The sequence below is a fragment of the Oncorhynchus masou genome, chromosome 1 (genome assembly GCF_036934945.1).
Source record: "Oncorhynchus masou masou isolate Uvic2021 chromosome 1, UVic_Omas_1.1, whole genome shotgun sequence".
NCBI classification, from domain to species: Eukaryota; Metazoa; Chordata; class Actinopteri; order Salmoniformes; family Salmonidae; genus Oncorhynchus; species Oncorhynchus masou.
The window spans coordinates 17,937,332-17,958,523 of NC_088212.1; the positions used below are offsets into that span (position 1 = coordinate 17,937,332).

A 21,192-nucleotide genomic window follows, 5' to 3' on the forward strand; every position below is an offset into this window, starting at 1 on the left:
AAGGCACAGATCTGTCTATATAAGATCTCACAGTTGACAGTGCATGTCAGAGCAAAGACCAAGCCACAAGGTCAAAGGAATTGTCCGTTGAGCTCAGAGACAGGATTGTGTTGAGGCACAGATCCGGGGTAGGGTGCCAAAAAATGTCTGCAGCATTGAAGGTCCCCAAGAACACAGTGGCCTCCATCATTCTTAAATGGAAGAAGTTTGGAACCACCAAGACTCTTCTTAGAGCTGGCTGCCCGGCCAATTTGAGCAATCGGGGGAGAAGGGCCCTGGTCAGGGAGCTGACCAAGAACCCGATGATCACTCTGACAGAGCTCCAGAGTTCCTCTGTGGAGATGGGAGAACCTTCCAGAAGGACAATCATCTTTGCAACACTCCACCAATCAGGCCTTTATGGTAGAGTGGCTAGACGGAAGCCACTCCTCTGTAAAATGCACATGACAGTCCGCTTGGAGTTTGCCAAAAGGCACCTAAAGGACTCTCCGACCATGAGAAACAAGATTCTCTGGTCTGATGAAACAATGATTGAACTCTTTGGCCTGAATGCCAAGTGTCACGTCTGGAGGAAACCTGGCACCATCCCTACAGTGAAGCATGGTGGTGGCAGCATCATGCTGTGGGGATGTTTTTCAGAGGCAGTGACTGGGAGACTAGTCAGGGTCGAGGGAAAGATGAACAGAGCAAAGTACAGAGATCCTTGATGAAAACCTGGTCCAGAGCTCTCCGAACCTCAGACTGGGGCAAAGGTTCACAATCCAACAGGACAATGACCTTAAGCACACAGCCAAAACAATGCAGGAGAGGCTTCAAGACAAGTCTCTGAATGTCCTTAAGTGGCCCAGCCAGAGCCCGGACTTGAACCCAATCTAACATCTCTGGAGAAACCTGAAAATAGCTGTGCAGCAACACTCCCAATTCAACCTGACAGTTTGCGAGGATCTGCAGAGATGAAATGGGAGAAACTCCCCAAATACAGACTTGAGGCTATCGCTGCCAAAGGTGCTTCAACAAAGTACTGAGTAAAAGGTCTGAATACTTACGTAAATGTAATATCAGTTTTTATTTATAAATTTGCAAACATTGCTAAAAAACAGTTTTTTCTTTGTCATTATGGGGTATTGTGTATAGATTGAGGGAGAAAAAAACAATAATCAAGTTTAGAATAAGGCTGTATCGTAACAATGTGGAAAAAGGGGTCTGAATACTTTCCGATTGCACTGTACAGAAGTTGTAGCTGTAGACCACAAATACAGTAGAACATAAATACAAAATTAACATGATACATACAGGCCTATGCAATGGTGTAAAGTACTTAAGTAAAAATACGTTAAATTACTACTTTTAAGTTGTTTTTGGGTCTCTACTTTACTATTTATATTTTGACAACTTTTACATCACTACATTCCGATAGAAAATAATGCACTTTTTACTCAATACGTTTTCCCTTACACCCTAAAATACTTATTACATTTTAATGCTAAGCAGGACAGGAAATGGTTAAATTCATACTTATCAAGAGAACATTTCTGGTCATCTGTACCGCCTCTGATTTGGTGGACTCACTAAACAAATGCTTTGTTCGTACATTTTGTCTGTTTTTTTGTGTGACCCTGGCTATCCTTAAATAAAAAAACTTTAAAAAAACTAATTGTGCCATCTGGTTTGCTTAATATAATGAATTAGAAATGTATACTTTTACTTAAGTATATTTTAGAAATTACATTTACTTTTGATACTTAAGTATATTTAAAACCAAATACATTTAAACTTTTAATATTTTACTGGGTGACTTTTACTTGAGTTATTTTCTATTTAAGGTATCCTTACTTTTACTCAAGTTTGACAATTGATTACTTTTTCCCACCACTTGGCCTATGTGTCTCTATACTGTAAGATCTTCAACTGGTACAGTATGTAATAACACTGGCTAATGTAATAAGTTTTAATCATTTTAATAATGTAATGTTTTTCATTTTCTAGGATAATGTGACAGCTAAATCACCTAGATAAGGCAATAAAACTGTTGAACAGATAAGGTGATACGTTTTTCTGGATACGTTTAATAACCAACAGCTTAATCTTTGGACATGGACCTATACAGTGTAGCAACTAGTACAGCTGATAATAAAAACAAACAACTGAAATAACCACCATTTTGACTGTCACTATAGCAATCCATGAAGCACAACGTGACACTTTGAATTATGTTGAGCTTGTCATGTTGACTTTTCCAAAGTTTGTTGTGCTGTGGAGGGCATGTTTTGCCAATTGAGCTATCTCCTGTGGGATCAGAGAGAGGTTGTTTAGAGGTTTAGCTGATCAATTACTTGGAGAGCGCTGACCTCTACAATAAAGCAATAAGAATCAGACGTGTAGAAGACTTACATCTGAGCCCCCCCCAAAAAATGTAACTTTAGTTATATTTAATCAATAAGGCACGAGAGGGTGTGGTATACGGCCTATATACCACAGCTAAGGGCTGTTCTTATACACAACGGAACGCGAAGTGGCCATATACCACAAACCCACGAGGTGCCTTATTGCTATTACAAACTGGTTACAAATGTAATTAAAGCAGTAAAAAGTTATATTTTGTCATACCTGTGGTATACGGTCTGATATACCACGGCTGTCAGCCAATCAGCATTCAGGGCTTGAACCATCCAGTTTATAATTAAGCAATAAAGCCCGAGGGGGTGTGGTATATGGCCAATATACCACGGCTAAGGGCTGTTCTTAAGCATGACGCAACGCAGAGTGCCTGGATATAGCCATTAGCTGTGTTATAGTGGCCATATACCACAAACCCCCGAGGTGCCGGATTGCTATTATAAACCAACGTAATTAAAAAAAGTAAAAAGTAATATTTTGTCATACCCGTGGTATAAGGTCTTACATACCATGGCTTTCAGCCGATCACCATTCAGGACTCGAACCACCCAGTTTATAAATACCTTAAAATCAATCTTAGTCGACATTAACTGCATTTTAGGCACAGTCAATGACTTACCTTATTTGATGAAAACTGCCTCTCAATCTGCTCCAAGACATCTGGTATCTTCTCAGAAACTAACTCGGGTATGACGTCACCTGGGAAAACAGTCACATACAGGGGCTATGGTTTTCTGAAGGGACAATTATAGCACTACATTCAAGGTGAGGAGTGTACACGAACCATAACGGGCCAAAGCACTGAGGAGGCTACAAAAGTTCCCTACGATCTCTGGGTTGTCATGGTGTTGGAGTTCTGCTTCCTTGACAATAGCTAATCCACTTCCTCCATTGGGGGCGAGGAGAAGCCTGAAAGCAGCCAACTCTAAAAGGAATAGAGGAGCAGGGACAGTTCTCATATGTTCTGATATAAAGTCTCAATGTTTATGTTGACTCACCTGAGCTTTTGACAAGACTGTCCAGAGCAAGGAAAGCATACTTCACCACATAGCTATGCTTTAAATGTGCTTGGAGTGCGTGCATCAACAGAAGGGTGGAATCCTCAATGTCCTGGTCTTCAGATAAACCTATCAGTGGAGAATCCGCCAATCAGTTAGTCAATCATTCGATCAATCTGGTGATGAATCAATAATTTGGGTGTGCTGATGTGCAAAGACAAGCTGTGGAAACTACATTTCTGACTAATTTGTATAATTTGACTTAGGGCGTTTTCACATATAAAATGTAGTACCCTTGTTCGGTTTCCTGGAGCGTTTGTGAGAATTCTACAGAACATATTTTGTTTTCACAATACCTGAAAATAACAGTTTGAGGGTGCAATCAGCAACAAGCACATTCTACATGCTGCTAGCAAGCTAGCTTATTTACAACGGGCAAAAAAAAATACTGCAACTCACGCTGCCGTGTCACAATACCTGGATCTTGGACCCGCTACTCAAGCAGGTCCGGGATTTGTTTAAGCCAGGGTTCGTTTGCGTTTCACACATGCTTTATAGCATGGATCTGGGTCTGGGCCATAAGGGGATATGTGAAAGCGCCCTTAATATTCTGAAGGTCTTAGCCTACCTTGTAGGATCAGGGACGACAGGGCTGCACACACAGACTCCATCACGGTGCTGTCCTGCATGTGTGCCTCTGCTGCCACACACACAGCCTCCACAGCATCTTTCAAAGGTACAGCTCCAAGGCAAAGTCCTGGAAAAGCACAATATGCTGTTCACACATACAACACTTTGGCTGGTGGTAGAGCTCATGGTGTGTGCAAATTATCAAGAAATTGCAGATCATTTTATTTACACAATGACAGCTCTCACTTTGTGTCAGTACGCTCCATAAGCATTTGCAACAGGGCACGACAATGTCACAATCCTCTGGAAACTTCCTCAGTGTGTTCAGCACCTCTCTGATACCATCCAGGTCCAGCACATCTCTGGCTGCCTGCTCTGATGAAAGGGAGGTATGTCAGTAATAATATAGGGAGGGGCTTGCCAGTGCTGAAATACCCTCAACAATAGGCTTAGCACCCCCATTTGCACTAACCTGGGTACCAGACTGATAGCTAATATTTCACTCATAGTACTCCGTGACATATGCCAAATTCATGTTTAGCATAACAAGGAGTGGGAAGGAGTGGAATGATAGCTAAACAGACTGTGCACCCCCAAGTAAAGAATGTATTAGCACACTGTGCATTTGGGAAAATCCGGGTAACCTGAATCTAAAATGGTAGATGACCTATTATTAAAGTATTACTGACCATCCCCGGAGATACAGAAGAGAAGCTGAAAGGCATGAGAGAGCAGTGGTGCTTTCTCAGGGTGACTGTGCACGGCGTTCAGGACACAGGTGATCACTTCCTTGGTAAGCAGACAGGAGCCATCCCCAGCTTGGCCCAGCACTTCAAGGGTATTGCAGAGATGACAACCTTGTCGTCTATACAACCAAACCTAATACCAACATGGCAGAGGAATCTAACCCATATTAGTGCAACCCACCCCAAGTGTTCACCTACCTGCAATTAAACGCTGGTGTAGGACCTGGCAACCATTTTGCTGAACACCTGCACAGTCCATGTGACTTTGCATGGCAATGGTGACGGCTGTAACAACGTCAGTTACCCTGTAGAATACTACCATAACAATTTAAAGTTAAAGTAGAGGCCATGTTTTTCTAGAGGAACATTTGTAATATCCTGGTCCCAGATCTGATTGTTTGGCATGACAAGGACCATGAGTTACCTATTTTTATTTTTTATTTAACCTTTTATTTAACTAGGTAAGTCAGTGAAGAACAAATTCTTATTTACAATGACGGCCCATTCAGGCCAAACACAGACAATGCTGGGCCAATTGTGCCCTCCCTATGAGACTCCCAATCATGGCCGGATGTGATACAGCCTGGAATCAAACCAGGGACTGTGGTGACGCCTTTTGCACTGAGATGCAGTGCCTTAGACCACTGTGCCACTCGGGAGCCCAACCTACTGTATACAGCACAAACAGATCTGGGACCAGGCTAGATTTGTATGATAAGAATTGTAAAGATCATATCGCCCATAATGAGCAAAGTAAACAGCCTTACCGTTCCTTTCCTCAGACAGCAGGTATGACAGAGCTGACATCTGGACAGATTCCACATCTCTGTAGGTCTGCATGAACTCTGCAAATTACAATGGACCACTATTCGTCAGAACACAACTACAAACTCTTGAGGACAAGTAGGCTATAGGGATTAACCTCTGCAGTAATTTAGACAGGTACATTCGCAGAGTATTGTACAAAAACATACACAATTTTAATAAAACTAGTAGGGAACGGAGGACAGTAAAAGGAAGTACCGACCGAGCACACTGTCAAAGCCTTGGTGGAATGGCAGCCCATGGACACCAGGGGGCAGTGTTTTCTTCATGGCGTGTAGAGGGGAGCCACACAACAGCAGACAATGCTTCACCAGATCCTCATTCACCAGTTCCCTTTATTGGAGAGATAATCTCAGTTGACCCAGAACTAAAATCTTGTGTCATTTTGTCAGATGGTACCATTTATGTTAACATAGTCTGTTCACAAGACATTAGTGAAGGGATAGCATAACACTAGTTCATCCTATCCCCCCTGTATCTATAACTAAAGTTCAAGTTTAATTTATATTGCCATTAATAAGTACAATACATACATTGAAATGTCTCTGATGAGAGCTCAACCAGACTTCAACCTTGGAATGTCTCTGTGATGAGAGCTCAACCAGACTTCAACCTTGGAATGTCTCTGTGATGAGCTCAACCAGATTTAAACCAAACTGTGACAGCTGACAGTCTAGGGCACATGTCCCAAACTCATTGCATGAAGGGCCGAGTATCTGCGGGTTTTCGCTCCACCCTTGTACTTGATTGATGAATTAAGGTCACTAATTATTAAGGAACTCCCCTCGGCTGGTTATAGAAGTCTTAATTGAAAGGGAAAAAACAAACCCGCAGACACTCAGCTCTCAGTGGAATGAGTTTGACACCCCTGGTCAAGGGCGACTACACTACTCACCACACACTGGTCCTGGTCTTTGGGTTGCGGTCCAACATCATAGTGAGGACTTGGTGGAGGCCCTTGAGGACGATGACGTTCAGTGATGTCTGGTCCTCTCTGATCCTCAGCAGCTGAGAGATAGATCCCTCCACCTGTGGATGGGAGATCAGGGTCTTATTCATTAGTCCACACTGTAGCAAAATGTTTTGCAACGGAAAACAAGGATTTTTTGGGGGGGGTGGGGGGACAAGTTCCCTGTTTCAGTCCGCTTTCTTCTGTTTGGTACCAACCGTCAGTAGTGTTTCTGAAACCACTCTTCCAGTACCATCAGCCTTCCCACTTCTTTGATTAATTTCAGCACACCTTATTCAACTAGTCAAACCAGGTGTACTAGTTGGGAAAGTTACAGAACTGAATGCATTCAAACAAAATGTGTCTTCTGCATTTAATCCAACCCCCAACTCAAGAGGTTTGGGGGGCTGCCTAAATTGAAGTCACCGGCGCCCGGGGAGCAGTTGTTGTGTCGGGTAACTGCCTTGCTCAAAGGCGGAAAGGCCAATTTTTCCACCTTGCCAGCTCGGGGATCCGAACAAGCAACTTTATGGTTACTGTCCCAATGCTCTAACCGCTAGGGTACTTACCGCCCCCGATAGTACTAGACTAGATTAAATGATTTACAGTACATAGGTGGGATACTCGAGGAGAGCGTTTTTGGAAATGCTGATCTACAAATCAATCCAACCTCTATGGTAAATTAAGAGTAACTAGTCAGTGATAGACGTACATCAAGCATGTGACAGGTCAGCATGTCGAGAAGGACACACCCCAGGGACCAAATGTCGGACTTCTCAGGCATCTGATGATGGGTCAGGCTCTCTGGAGCCATCCATCGTTTGGCACCTATAGAGATACAGTTAATAGCAAACAAAGTAAACTGTACTGTTATTAATTACTACATAATTCCATTTAATAAAATAAAGAAATATTCTATACATACAGTCCTTTACTCTTTTGTGTAACTTTACTCTATCTCCTGTGATGGAGGCAGTTCCAAAATCAAATATGACAAACTTGGCCTCTTTTGTGATCAGAATATTTGATGGCTTCAAATTCCTACAAAAAAAGAAGAGAAACTGTACTCTATTATACTATTATAATTTTTAGAAACCACAGGCTATTCATTCACACAAACTATACAGACTTGCCTGACAGTACATTTCAATGTGAGGGGCAGGTTACCTGTGAGCAATACTCCGTTTGTGCAAGTAGGCCAAAGCATCCACCATTTGTCCCAAAAATGTCTTGATGACCTGGTTGGAAAACAACACTCATTGCCCTCGATGCTTATGGGGTTAATAACATACAGTATGTGTTAATACTTGTTCAACTAGTGATGGAAATATCTACTGAGTTGTTGATGACCTTTTTGTTGATCTTCTTTTCCTCCTGTCTGTGATAAGTGACCACAGTGGACAGGGTTGTCATGTATGGGCAGTCCATTACCATTGAAAGAAAGACAGAAGATACCTGAGAAGGCAAAAAGATTTAATGAGACTGACATTCATGATTTTACATTTGTAAATGTTCATTTTAGTCATTTAGCAGACACTCTTTTCCAGAACAATTTACAGATTTTTCAACTAGTCGGCTCTGGGATTCAAACCAGCAACCTTTCAGTTACTGGCCCAACACTCTTAACCGCTAATCTACCTGCTGCCCTATTTGTCATTTAAAGGACATATACTTCATCTGTAAATAACAAACTTACACTTTCATCCCAAAAAATGAATAACTTCTTATATGTGACAACGTTGGGATGTCTCACATTCAGCAGACAATGAGCCTGATGGAAAGAACACATGACTTTGATGGATGTCAACAGATAGGCCTATCAGATGGAATAGCCAGATGGTGACATGTGGATCAAGTAGCTGACATATACCAGGCTTACTACTGTACTATTGCAACGTAGATTATTAAGTAACTTTGCATAGTATCAATACTAGTTTTGTGAGAGGCCTACAGGATCTCACCTCCTGGTATGCTTGGTTGGCTCTGCCTTCATCCAAACACTCAACCTGTGGGGGGCAGAATTATATCAGCATGTCAACATCTATTCTAAAAAGAACCAATGCAAATCCTTATCAAATGTGTGCCCACTACACTACTGTATAACGTCACCTTCTTTAGTGTAAACTCCAGATCAGACGTTCTTTCCTTCACAAATAGAACTGTCCCAAAGCATCCGGGGCACATTGCATCCAAAATCTTAAAAACAATGTTTACTTTACATGTTACAGTAATGCAAATAAACAAAAACATAAGCTAATAATTATGCTGTAACAAATGGGCACGTTTTAATGTAACCATTGCAGGCCCCTTGATATCACGTCTGTCAGAAAACTACATTGAGGCAGAAACTTGAACCATGAAAATATACATATTTACCATATAATCGTCCATGGTGCAGTGTGTTCAAGGTGTAGAAATCTGTGCGCTGCTTTGGCAGCAGTGTTCAGTGTTGTGTTTCGAATAAGTGCATAGAAACAAGACTGTGACGGTTATGGGGGGGATTGCATATGCGCATGCTCAATTGCGCACACGCGTATTCTGATATTAATCAATATAACGTCTCAGCCTGGGACACAATGCAACTCCACAATGATGTTTAACCGTTCAGGATACATCACATTCAGTTTAGCCTTTGCCACAGACTTTCAGTTCATCTTCAGTAATGTTAATGTTGCCATTATGTTGGTAACATTTTTTTTTTTAAACGTGAGCGAAGCCGAGGCTATACTTTGAGATAAAATTAACTGAACAGTGGTAGTCATGTGATTGTGACCTGCCGGCTGCGAGCGTGTGATTGGTTGCAGGCACACACTGTTAACTGTAAGTATTTTGAGTACAATTTGAGTTGGTGTGTACTTGAAGACTGAAGAAGGCAATGTAATGCCCGAAACGTTGGTGGTTTACCCAGTACATTTCTGGAATATATAAAGTTAGCGACTCTCTTTATTGTATAGCCTTTTACAGGTAGTCAGCACCACTATTATCTTTTTTTGTGGTGTGCACCATGTCTTTTACTGGACTTGGAGACTGCCAATAAAGGTCATTCTTATGTATGATATATTAGGTATTACATTTTTTTTAATTATCTAAGGGCTGGCCATGCATGGCACACCTTAGTTCCACCTTTATAATATTTATTCCTGCATGTGTATCTTAGACTTGCTGCCGCCAGGTGGCGCCAGATAACGGCAGGTAGCCTAGGAGTTAAGAGCGTTGAGCAAGTCACTGAAAGCCAGACTACTTACCCGGACTGCAAGCCCTATACTTTTTCTGGGGGGGCGGTGGGGGGGATTCTTTTAGTTTAGAAAACCACTTCAGGCCACTCTTGAACATCTTAAAGGAACCTTGAATGAACCTTGTTACATTTTCACATGTAGTTCTACACCTCTGGGAAAAAATGAAGAGACCACTGCAAAATTATCAGTTTCTCTGATTTTACTGTTACGATCCTCCACCAAATTTCACAGTAGGTGCGAGACGCTGTGGCTTATAGGCCTCTCCAGGTCTCGCACTCACTGTGAAATTTGGTGGAGGATCAGTGATGATCTGGGGGTACTTCAGCAAGGCTGGAATCGGGCAGATTTGTCTTTGTGAAGGACGCATGAATCAAGCCACGTACAAGGTTGTCCTGGAAGAAAACTTGCTTCCTTCTGCTCTGACAACATTCCCCAACTCTGAGGATTGTTTTTTTTCCAGCAGGACAATGCCACACAGCCAGTCAAGCAAGGTGTGGATGGAGGACCACCAGATCAAGACCCTGTCATGGCCAGCCCAATCTCCAGACCTGAACCCCATTGAAAAGTTCTGGAATGTGATTAAGAGGAAGATGGATGGTCACAAGCCATCAAACAAAGCTAAGCTGCTTGATTTTTTTGCGCCAGGAGTGGCATAGTCACCCAACATAAATGTGAAAGACTGGTGGAGAACATGCCAAGACGCATTAAAGCTGTGAGTGAAAATCAGGGTTATTCCACCAAATATTGATTTCTGAAGTTAAAACATTAGATTTGTGTTGTTTAAAAATGAATATGAAATGATTTTCTTTGCATTTTTCGAGGTCTGACAACACTGCATCTTTTTGTTATTTTGACCAGTTGTCATTTTCTGCAAATAAATGCTCTAAATGTCAATATTTTTATTTGGAATTTGGGAGAAATGTTGTCAGTAGTTTATAGAATAAAGCAACATTTTTAAACACATACCTATAAAGAGTAAAACCAGAGAAACTGATAATTTTGCAGTGGTCTCCTCATTTATTCCAGAGCCGTATATCTAAATAATGGGTTCAACAATGGGTTCTTCTAAAATCATATGGGTTCTTGCAATAAAAAATGCCTCTAATGGTCTTTCTTATTGAACAGACCCCAATAGTTGGTGGGTTCTTAGAGGAACCCAACTGAAAATGTTGAATTTGAAAAAGAACTAGGCAAGTCAGTTAAGAACAAATTCGTATTTACAATGACCACCTACTGGGGAACAGTGGGTTAACTGCCTTGTTCAGGGGAAGAACAACAGATTTTGACATTGTCAGGTCAGGTATTTGATCTGGCAACCTTTTGGTTACTGGCCCAACACTCTAACCACTAGGCTACCTGCCACCCCAAATCTACAGTGCCTTCAGAAAGTATTCATACCCTTTGACCTATTCCACATTTTGTTGTTACAGCCTGAATTCAAAATATATTAATATACTATTTTACTAATATACTATATTAATATATTATTTTCTACAAACAATACCCCATAATAACAAAGTAAAAACATGTTTATTGAAAATGAGAAACGTAAATATATAATTTACATAAGTATTCACACCCCTGAGTCAATACATGTTATAATCATTTTAGGCAGCAATTACAGCTGTGTCTTTCTGGGTAAGTCTCTAAGAGCATTGTACATCTGAATTGTACAATATTGCACATTAGTCTTAGAAAAATTATGCATGTTCTGTCAAGTTGGTTGTTGATCATTGCTAAACAGCCATTTCCAAGTCTTGCCATAGATTTTCAAGCATATTAAAGTCAGAACTGTAACTAGGCCACTCAGGAACATTCAAAGTCATCCTGGTAAACTAGGGATTTGATTAATTTGTCACTAAAATTATAACATCATTATACAAAGTGTACTCGGCAAGTATTCAGACCCCTTGACTTTTTCCACATTTTGTTGTTACAACCTTATTCTAAAATGGATGACAGTTTTTTCCCCCATAATGACAAACCAAAAACAGGTTTTTCAACATTTTTGCAAATGTATTACAAATAAAAACTGAAATATGCCATTTACAGCACCTTTACTAGTCAGTTAAGATCAAATTCTTATTAACAATGACGGCCTACCCCAGCCAAAGACAGACGACGCTGGGCCAATTGTGCACCACCCTATGGGACTCCCAATCACGGCCAGATGTGATTCAGCCTGGATTCAAACCAGGTGTCACCTCTTGCTGCGCCACTCGGGAGCCCAAACAACACAACATTTTCAGTCACCTCCTTGTCTGAAGGACAAGTGGCAAAAACAGTACATTTTTTATTTTACCTGTATTTAGCTAGGCAAGTCAGTTAAGAGCAAGTTCTTATTTACAATGACAGCCCAGGAACAGTGGGTTAACTGCCTGTTCAGATTTGTACCTTGTTAGCTCGGGGGTTTGAACTTGCAACCTTCCGGTTACTAGTCCAACACTCTAACCACTAGGCTACCCTGCTACCCCAAAAGCTTGTATTTGGATCTCGGGATCGAGCTGGCGGTCCGCCGCGAGGCGAGCTACCACCTGTCCCAGCCCCTGCCTCTCCGCGCCCCCTCGATGCTCTTAACTGAGTGTCCCGCGGGGTCCGAAGCGTTTACTTTCAAAAAATTAGAGTGTTCAAAGCAGGCCCGGTCGCCTGAATACCGCAGCTAGGAATAATGGAATAGGACTCCGGTTCTATTTTGTGGGCTTTTCTATCATTCTCTGCAGATCCTCGCAAACTCTGTCAGGTTGGATGGGGAACATCGCTGCACAGCTATTTTCAGGTCTCTCCAGAGATGTTTGATGAGGTTCAAGTCCGGGCTCTGGCTGGACCACTCAAGGACATTCAGAGACTTGTCCCGAACCCACTCCTGCGTTGTCTTGGCTATGTGCTTAGGGTTGTTGTCCTGTTGCAAGGTGAACCTTCACACCAGTCTGAGGTCCCGAGCGCTCTGGCGCAGGTTTTCATCAAGGATCTCTGTACTTTGCTCTGTTCATCTTTCCCTCGATCCTGACTAGTCTCCCAGTCCCTACCGCTGAAAAACATCCCCACAGCATGATGCTGCCACCACGATGCTTCACCGTAGGGGTGGTGTCAGGTTTCCTCCAGATGCGACAATTGGCATTCAGGCCAAAGAGCGCAATCTTGGTTTCATCAGACCAGAGAATCTTCTTTGTTTTGGCAAACTCCAAGCGGACTGTCATGTGCCTTTTACTGAGGGGTGGCTTCCGTCTGGCATAAAGGCCTGATTGGTGGAGTGTTGTCCTTCTGGAAGGTCCTCCCATCCTCACAGATGAACTCTGGAGCTCTGTCAACATCATGTTCTTTCTTGGTCAGCTCCCTGACCAAGGCCCTTCTCCCCCGATATCTCAGTTTGGCGGGGCCTGCCAGCTCTAGGAAGAGTCTTGGTGATTCCAAACTTCTTCCATTTAAGAATGATGGAGGCCGCTGTGTTCTTTGGGATCTTCAATGCTGCAGAAATGTTTTGGTACCCTTCCCCAGGTCTGTGCCTCGACACAATCCTGTCTCGGAGCTCAACGGACAATTCCTTCAACCTCATGGTTTGGTTTTTGCTCTGACAGGCACTGTCAACTATGGGACCTTATATAGACAGGTGTGTGCCTTTTTTAATTGATTTTTTATTAAACCTTCATTTAACTAGGCAAGTCAGTTAAGAACAAATTCTTATTTACAATGACGGCCTTCCCCGGCCAAACGGCCTACCCCTTTCTAAATCATGTCCAATCAATTGAATTTACCACAGGTGGACTCCAATCAAGTTGTAGAAACATCTCAAGAATGATCAATAGAAACAGGATACACCTGATCCCAATTTCTAGTCTCTTAGCAAAGGGTCTAAATACTTATGTCAATTAGGTATTTCTGTTTTATTTGTTATGAATTTGCAAACATTTTTAAAAAACTGTTATTTGCTTTGTCATTATGGGGTATTATGTGTAGATTGATGAGGGGGGAAAAGTAATTTCATCCATTTTAGAATAAGGCTTTAACATAACAAAATGTGGAAAAAGGGAAGGGTTCTGAATACTTTCCAAATGTATATATATATATATACTACCTTGATGAATAGTGTATATATATTATGTATTACTATTTATTTATTTTTATACATATTTTATTTATGAATTTTCAGTTTTACAAACATACAGATAATGACAGAAAACAATACATTGAGAATAGCCCCACCCCTCAACTGAAGAATAAATAAATAAGGAATTAAGGAATTGGCACCTTCCTTCATTGATATTTGACCTACTGTAAAGTATAAGGACAATGTTGGGCATTAAAAATAATGACAGTGGATCAGGGTGGGTTGCAGGTTGTGTTTTCCATCATCATGTGAAAGATACGCGATAAAGGGCTGCCATATCCTAACAAGTGTACAGTTGAAGTCGGAAGTTTACATACACTTAGGTTGGAGTCATTAAAACTCGTTTTTCAACCACTCCACAAATCTGAACGTACTTTGGTGCGAAAAGTGCAAATCAATCCCAGAACAACAGCAAAAGACCTTGTGAAGATGCTGGAGGAAACATGTACGAACGTATATATATCCACAGTAAAACGAGTGCTATATCGACATAACCTGAAAGGCCGCTCAGCAAGGAAGAAGCCACTACTCCAAAACCGCCATAAAAAAGCCAGACTACGGTTTGCAACTGCACATGGGGACAAAGATCATACTTTTCTGAGAAATGTCCTCTGGTCTGATGAAACAAAAAACTGTTTGGCCATAATGACCATCGTTATGTTTGGAGGAAAAAGGGGGAGGCTTGCAAGCCGAAGAACACCATCCCAACCTTGAATCACGCGGGTAGCAGCATCATGTTGTGGGGGTGCTTTGCTGCTTTGCTGCAGGACTGGTGCACTTCACAAAATAGATGACATCATGAGGGAGGAAGATTATGTGGATATATTGAAGCAACATCTCAAGACATCAAGTTAAAGCTTGGTCACAAATGGGTCTTCCAAATGGACAATGACCCCAAGTAAAAAAAAAATCTCCAATGTTGTGGCAAAATGGCTTAAGGACAACAACGTCATTGTATTGGAGTGGCCATCACAAAGCCCTGACCTCAATCCTATGGAACATTTGTGTGTAGAACTGAAAAAGCGTGTGCGAGCAAGGAGGCCTACAAACCTGACCCAGTTACAGCAGCTGTGTCAGGAGGAATGGGTCAAAATTCACCCAATTTATTGTGGGAAGCTTGTGGAAGGCTACCAGAAACATTTGACCCAAGTTAAACAATTTAAAGGCAATGCTACCAAATACTAATTGAGTTGAAATGTATTTGGCTGAGGTGTATGTAAACTTCTGAGTTCAAATTGTACTAGATCTGCCAGAGATATCTTGTGGAATCCTTTCTACATGTAGCAAGCTGGTGATTTCAGCTAACCAGGTTTTAAAAACAGGTACTGTCTCCTTATTCCAAAGGCTTAAAATGTTTATTTTTGCAATATCCATGCCATTTTGTATCTGTTCCCAGTGGGTTAAAGTTGTTAGATGAGGTGACCTGCCTAAAACTGCAGTGTCCAGGGCTGGTTTGAGGTTAAAGCTGTATATATCTGAGAAGCACTTAAAAAAGCACTTAAAAATATTATTGATGTAAAGGTCTGCAATAGTAGTAATGCCCTTTCTCTTCCAGCATAAAACGTGTTGTCAGTTAGTGAGGGGAAGAAAGCATGGTTATGGCAAATAGGTGTACAGACAGAGGTCTCTGGGAGACCAAATATTTTCCTTATTTGATACCAAGTTTTTAATGCATTTTTTGCAGAAAGTTATTGCCAGGAATACATGTATGGGATTTAGCTGATGAAAAGAGAAGTGCTGGAAGAGAGGTGTTGTGTATATCTTGTTCAATAGTGAGCCATGAAGGGGTGGAGGGATCCATCACGCCAGGGTATGCATCCTGCTAATAAACCAGTGCTCTAGCATTTGCTGCCCAATAATAATGCTGAATATTTGGCAGACTCAGGCCCCCTAATTCTTTGGGCTTGATTTGATGTTTTTTATAGATAGGGTGTACTTTGCATCCCCACACAAAAGGCAAGGTAATAGAATCCAAGGATTTAAAAAAAGCTTTACTCAAACAATATAGGCAGATTCTGAAGAGATACAGGAATCTAGGGAGTGTAACCATTTTAATAGCATTAACACGGCCAGTCATAGATAGAGGCAACACTCTCCAGATCTCAATGTTATGCTTCAACTTCTCTATCATGTCGAGGTAGTTCAATTTATAAATCAATTTAGGGTCCTTAGGGATGACAACCCCTAAATATTTAATTTTGTCTTCTGTGACTTTAAAATGAATATGTTTAAGGAACTCTGGGTTTAAGTCATCTTTAAAAGGCATAAATTCGCTTTTATCCCAGTTTTTGGTGTATCCATAGAGTTCTCTAAATGATTCAATGAGCTCCAACAGTGGTGGAAGTGACTCTTCGGGGCGTGAGACGAAAAGGATGATATCATCCACATAGGTCAAGATGCTGTGATCAACCTTTCCTATGTTTAGCGGAACAATGGTAGGATGGCTTCTGACCCTGATAGCTAGGGGTTCCATAGCAATGGCGAATAGCAATGGACTCAAGGGGCATCCCTGGCGGCAGGAACGTTGAAGTGAAAACGGAGGTGATTTATTGTAATCAGTGAGAACTGAAGCCGTCGGGCACGCATATATTATTTCAACCCAAGAGACAAAACTCTAGCCAGACCAAACTCATTTATTACTGTCAGGATGTAGTTCCATTCCACTTGGTCAAATGCTTTTTGAGCGTCAAGTGCAAGTATTGCAACTTTAGAATCTTTGTCATGTTTGGAATACATGATATTCACCAGTTGCCTAACGTTGGAAAATGAAAATCTGCCTGCGATCAAACCAGTTTGGTCCCTCATGATGAACTATAGTCGAAATACATTTATTTAGTCTGTTCGCGAGTAATTTAGTAAAAACCTTGATCGCATCCGAGGAGGGCAATAGGACGATATGAAGATGGATCTGTTTCTTCTTTATCTTTCATTAATATTAGGGAGATATTAGCGGAGTATAGAGATTCTGGGAGTCTGTGAGTTTCAATTGAGTGTTTAAACACCCTTAACATAAGAGGAGTAACCTTTTCTGAGTAAGCTTTGTAAAACTCGATACCAAAGCCGCCAGGGCCAGCCGCTTTTTCATTAGGGAAGGAACAATTTTTATTTCACCTGTATTTAACCAGGTAGGCTAGTTGAGAACAAGTTCTCATTTACAACTGCGACCTGGCCAAGATAAAGCAAAGCAGTGCAACACAAACAACACAGTTACACATGGGAATAAACAAACATGCAGTCAATAATACAATAGAAAAGGTCTATATACAGTGTGTGCAAATGAGGTAGGATAAGGGAGGTAAAGGCAATAAATAGGCCATTGTGGTGAAATAATTACAATATAGCAATTAAACACTGGAGTGATAGATGTGCAGAAGGGGAGTGTGCATGTAGAGATACTGGGGTGCAAAGGAGCAAAATAAATAACAGTATGGGGATGAGGTAGTTGGATGGGCTATTTACAGATGGGCTATGTACAGGTGCAGTGATCTGTGAGCTGCTCTGACAGCTGGTGCTTAAAGCTAGTGAGAGAGATATGAGTCTCCAGCTTCAGTGATTTTTGCAGTTTGTTCCAGTTATTGGCAGCAGAGAACTGGAAGGAAAGGCGGCCAAAGTGGGAATTGGCTTTCGGGGTGACCAGTGAGATATATCTGCTGGAGCGCGTGCTACGTGTGGGTGCTGCTAAAGTGACCAGTGAGCTGAGATAAGGTGGGGCTTCACCTATAGATGACCTGGAGCCAGTGGGTTTTGCGACAAATATGAAGTGAGGAGGAGCCAACAAGAGCATACAGGTTGTAGTGGTGGGTAGTAATGGGGCTTTGGTGACAAAATGCATGGTGCTGTGATAGACTGCATCCAATTTGCTGAGTAGAGTGTTGGAGGCTATTTTGTAAATTACATCGCTGAAGTCTAGGATCGGTAGGATAGTCAGTTTTACAAGGGTATGTTTGGCAGCATGAATGAAGAATGCTTTGTTGCGAAATAGGAAGCTGATTTAATTTTGGATTGGAGATGCTTAAAATGAGTCTGGAAGGAGAGTTTACAGTCTAAACAGACACCCAGGTATTTGTAGTTGTCCACATATTCTAAGTCAGAACCGTCCAGAGTAGTGATGCTGGACGGACGGGCAGGCAGGTGTGGGCAGCGATCGGTTGAAGAGCATGCATTTAGTTTTAGTTGCATTTAAGAGCAGTTGGAGGCCCCGGAAGGAGAGTTGTATGGCATTGAAGCTCATCTGGAGGTTAGATAACACATTGTCTTAAGAAGGGCCAGAAGTATACAAAATGGTGTCATCTGCATAGAGGTGGATCAGAGAATCATCAGCAGCAAGAGCGACATCATTGATGTATACAGAGAAAAGAGTCGGCCCAAGAATTGAATCCTGTGGCACCCCCATAGAGACTTCCAGAGGTCCGGACAACAGGCCCTCCGATTTGACACACTGAACTCTGTCTGAGAAGTAGTTGGTGAACCAGACGAGGCAGTCATTTGGGAAATCAAGGCTGTTGAGTCTGCCGATAAGAATATGGTGATTGACGGTGTCGAAAGGCCTTGGCCAGGTCGATGAATACAGCTGCACAGTATTGTCTCTTATCGATGGCGGTTATGATATCGTTTAGGACCTTGAGCATGGCTGAGGTGCACCCATGACCAGCTCGGAAACCAGATTGCATAGCGGAGAAGGTACGGTGGGATTTGAAAGTCGGTGATCTGTTTGTTAACTTGGCTTTCGAAGACCTTAGAAAGGCAGGGTAGAATAGATATAGGTCTGTAGCAGTTTGGGTCTAGAGTGTCTCCCCCTTTGAAGAGGGGGATGACCATGGCAGCTTTCCAATCTTTGGGGATCTCAGGCGATAGAAAAGAGAGGTTGAACAGGCTAGTAATAGAGGTTGCAACAATTTCGGGGGATAATTTTAGAAAGAGAGGGTCCAGATTGTCTAGCCCATCTGATTTGTAGGGGTGCAGATTTTGCAGCTCCTTCAGAACATCAGCTACATACTGCAGAAACAACCTCTTCTAAAGTTATCTCTGCATTTAGCTCCATTTGAGCAGCACCGCATAAATTAGGTAGGGAAAGGGATTGGAGGAAATCAGACATTTTCGCGGTATCTGCAGTGCGGTATCTGCAGGTGTAGAGGTCTTGATAACACTTTGTGAAACATGCATTCATTTCTTTTGGGTCTGTAGTAACAGCTCCTGTACTAGATGTAATTATATGAATAGCTCTATTGGCCTGTATACCTCTCAGCTGGCATGCCAGTAGTTCATCCGGTTTGTCAGCCAACTCTAAGTGTTTTTGTTTAATCTTTAATAGCATCGTGTTTACTTGGTTAGAGAGAATAGTATTGTATTCATATTTGAGTTTTATTATGTCATTCAACTTGGAAGATAAGGGCGGTTCCATATAGACTCTCTCAAGCACCAGGAGCTGGGCCTCAATTTCTAATAATCTTCTCTGCCTACATTTTTTCATGGTAGCCTCATATATTATATGCCCACATATAACAGCCTTAAATGCTTCCCACAAAGTCGAGTCGGATACATCAGCAGTATCATTCTGAGACATATAGTCCGTAATTAAATTGGCTGTTTGTTGGTGAAATTGTTCATCATTGAGTAATGTTGGATTAAATCGCCAACTGAATTGAGGCCTTGTTCTGCCGAAATCCATTTGTAATAAAATGGGACTGTGATCGGAAGTTATTATATTATAGGTGACGTTAGATGTCAATTTAGAGCCTGTTTAAAAAGTAGTACATTCTTGTGTATGATTTATGCACATGTGAGAAGAAAGAATCATCCTTATCCGTAGGGTGTTGTAATCTCCACATATCGACAAGGTTCATTGTTCCAATTAAATTATTCAAGACAGTAGTGGAATTCAGTGAAGTGGTCGGGCGAGTAGGAAGCCTATCCATATAATGATCCAAAATGCAGTTAAAATCTCTGCCTGTAATTAAATGTGTGGTTGATAAATCTGGTAAGAGACTGAAGACATTCCAAAATAACCCTGGTTCATCAAGGTTCGGTGCATAAAGTTTTATAAATGTTACATGTCGTGATAGAATGTGGCCTATTACTATAATAAAGCGGCCATTGTGGTCGCTTATAGTTGAAATATGTTTGAATGGGACAGTTTTTCAAAATAATATGGCTACACCTCCTAGTCTTGGATGAAAAAGTTGATTGATAAATCTGTGAAACCCAACTACATTTTAATCTCCGTTGCTCTGTATGCTTCATGTGAGTTTTTCGTAGAAACACAATATCTCCAGATAAAGATTTCAAATGTGAGAAAACTTTTCCTCTATTCAAATTTGTTCTCAAACCTTGTACATTCCACGAAAGAAGGGTAATGTGAAGAAGTAATTACCAGTAGTCATAAGAAATAATTATTTGGTCCTCAAATATATTATAATTGTAACAGTAGGGTTGGCGCAACATGTAAAGAGCAAAGGACAAATGAAAAACATTCTCCACCTCCCTCCCCCGTCCACTTCCCCAAACGAAGTGGAATATACATTCCCACATAAACATTGTGGAACTGCTGGACACTACAGGGAGACATAGGTTTGCTAACCAATGTATAGTGAAACTAAATTAGTGTACCTTCAGGTGGTCCGACTGGGCCCCCTCACTCTTATGTCTATAACAATTGCTCTTATAAAATAACTGAATTGAGCCAAACAATGTTGTCAATATGTCCCTTCTGAAACAGGGAAATCGGTCAGGTGCAGTTTACCCGCCTAGAGGACTATGACAGCACTGTTATATCTGAAAACGGTGGGATAAACAGGCCTACCGATCACTGTGAACAGCTGCTCTGGCCGGCCCTAATGGTCCTAGGCGTTAGTGGCTATAGAAGTGATCCTGTCAATGAAAGACTCGGCATCCTGTGGTTTTTAAAACACCTTCTCTACCGTACCATGGGTAAGAATCAGCCAAGCAGGGAAGAGGAGGCCATATCTGATTCCTGCATCTCTGAGCTTCTTCCGAGCTCCATCAAAGGCCTGGCGCTACTTGGTTACCTCAGCAGTGTAGTCTGGGTATATGTTAACCCGAGCTCCGTTGAAGGATATGGGGAATTGCTGGCGGGACAGGCGCAGAATCTTTTCCCTCTCGGGGCCGTGGTGTATTTTGGCAATCATGATGCGGGCAGCGCAGCGGAGAGCCACTTTCGGCCTTGGGGGAAATGGTCAATCCCTAACAGTTTTGGTATAAATACTGCCAAGAACTGTGTTGGTCTGCCCTTCTCAATTTTTTCTTCCAAGCCTGTGATTTCGATATTTGAACGCATTGAACGTCCCTC

At 41.8% G+C, this 21,192-nt stretch overlaps 1 protein-coding gene across 2 annotated transcripts; it reads right to left on the bottom strand.

Moving 5' to 3' along the window:
• Positions 1 to 1,082: 1,082 nt before the first annotated feature.
• LOC135547052 (serine/threonine kinase-like domain-containing protein STKLD1) lies at positions 1,083 to 8,994 on the bottom strand. 2 transcript variants are annotated; one of them, XM_064975690.1, is made up of 17 exons: positions 8,922 to 8,994; positions 8,655 to 8,741; positions 8,507 to 8,551; positions 7,896 to 8,000; positions 7,713 to 7,783; positions 7,471 to 7,586; positions 7,258 to 7,373; positions 6,492 to 6,625; positions 5,799 to 5,929; positions 5,539 to 5,616; positions 4,970 to 5,086; positions 4,715 to 4,855; positions 4,272 to 4,400; positions 4,024 to 4,152; positions 3,182 to 3,524; positions 3,017 to 3,096; positions 1,083 to 2,286 (listed from the first exon to the last, which is right to left on the bottom strand). In XM_064975690.1, exons 1-15 carry the CDS (start codon positions 8,934 to 8,936, stop codon positions 3,382 to 3,384), a joined length of 1,557 nt encoding a protein of 518 aa, XP_064831762.1. In that variant the 5' UTR covers positions 8,937 to 8,994; the 3' UTR covers positions 1,083 to 2,286; positions 3,017 to 3,096; positions 3,182 to 3,381. The 2 variants fall into 2 exon arrangements, with proteins under 2 accessions (XP_064831762.1, XP_064831856.1); XM_064975784.1 differs by lacking the exons at positions 1,083 to 2,286; positions 3,017 to 3,096; positions 3,182 to 3,524 and having other exon boundaries at positions 4,065 to 4,152; positions 4,272 to 4,395.
• Positions 8,995 to 21,192: the final 12,198 nt, after the last annotated feature.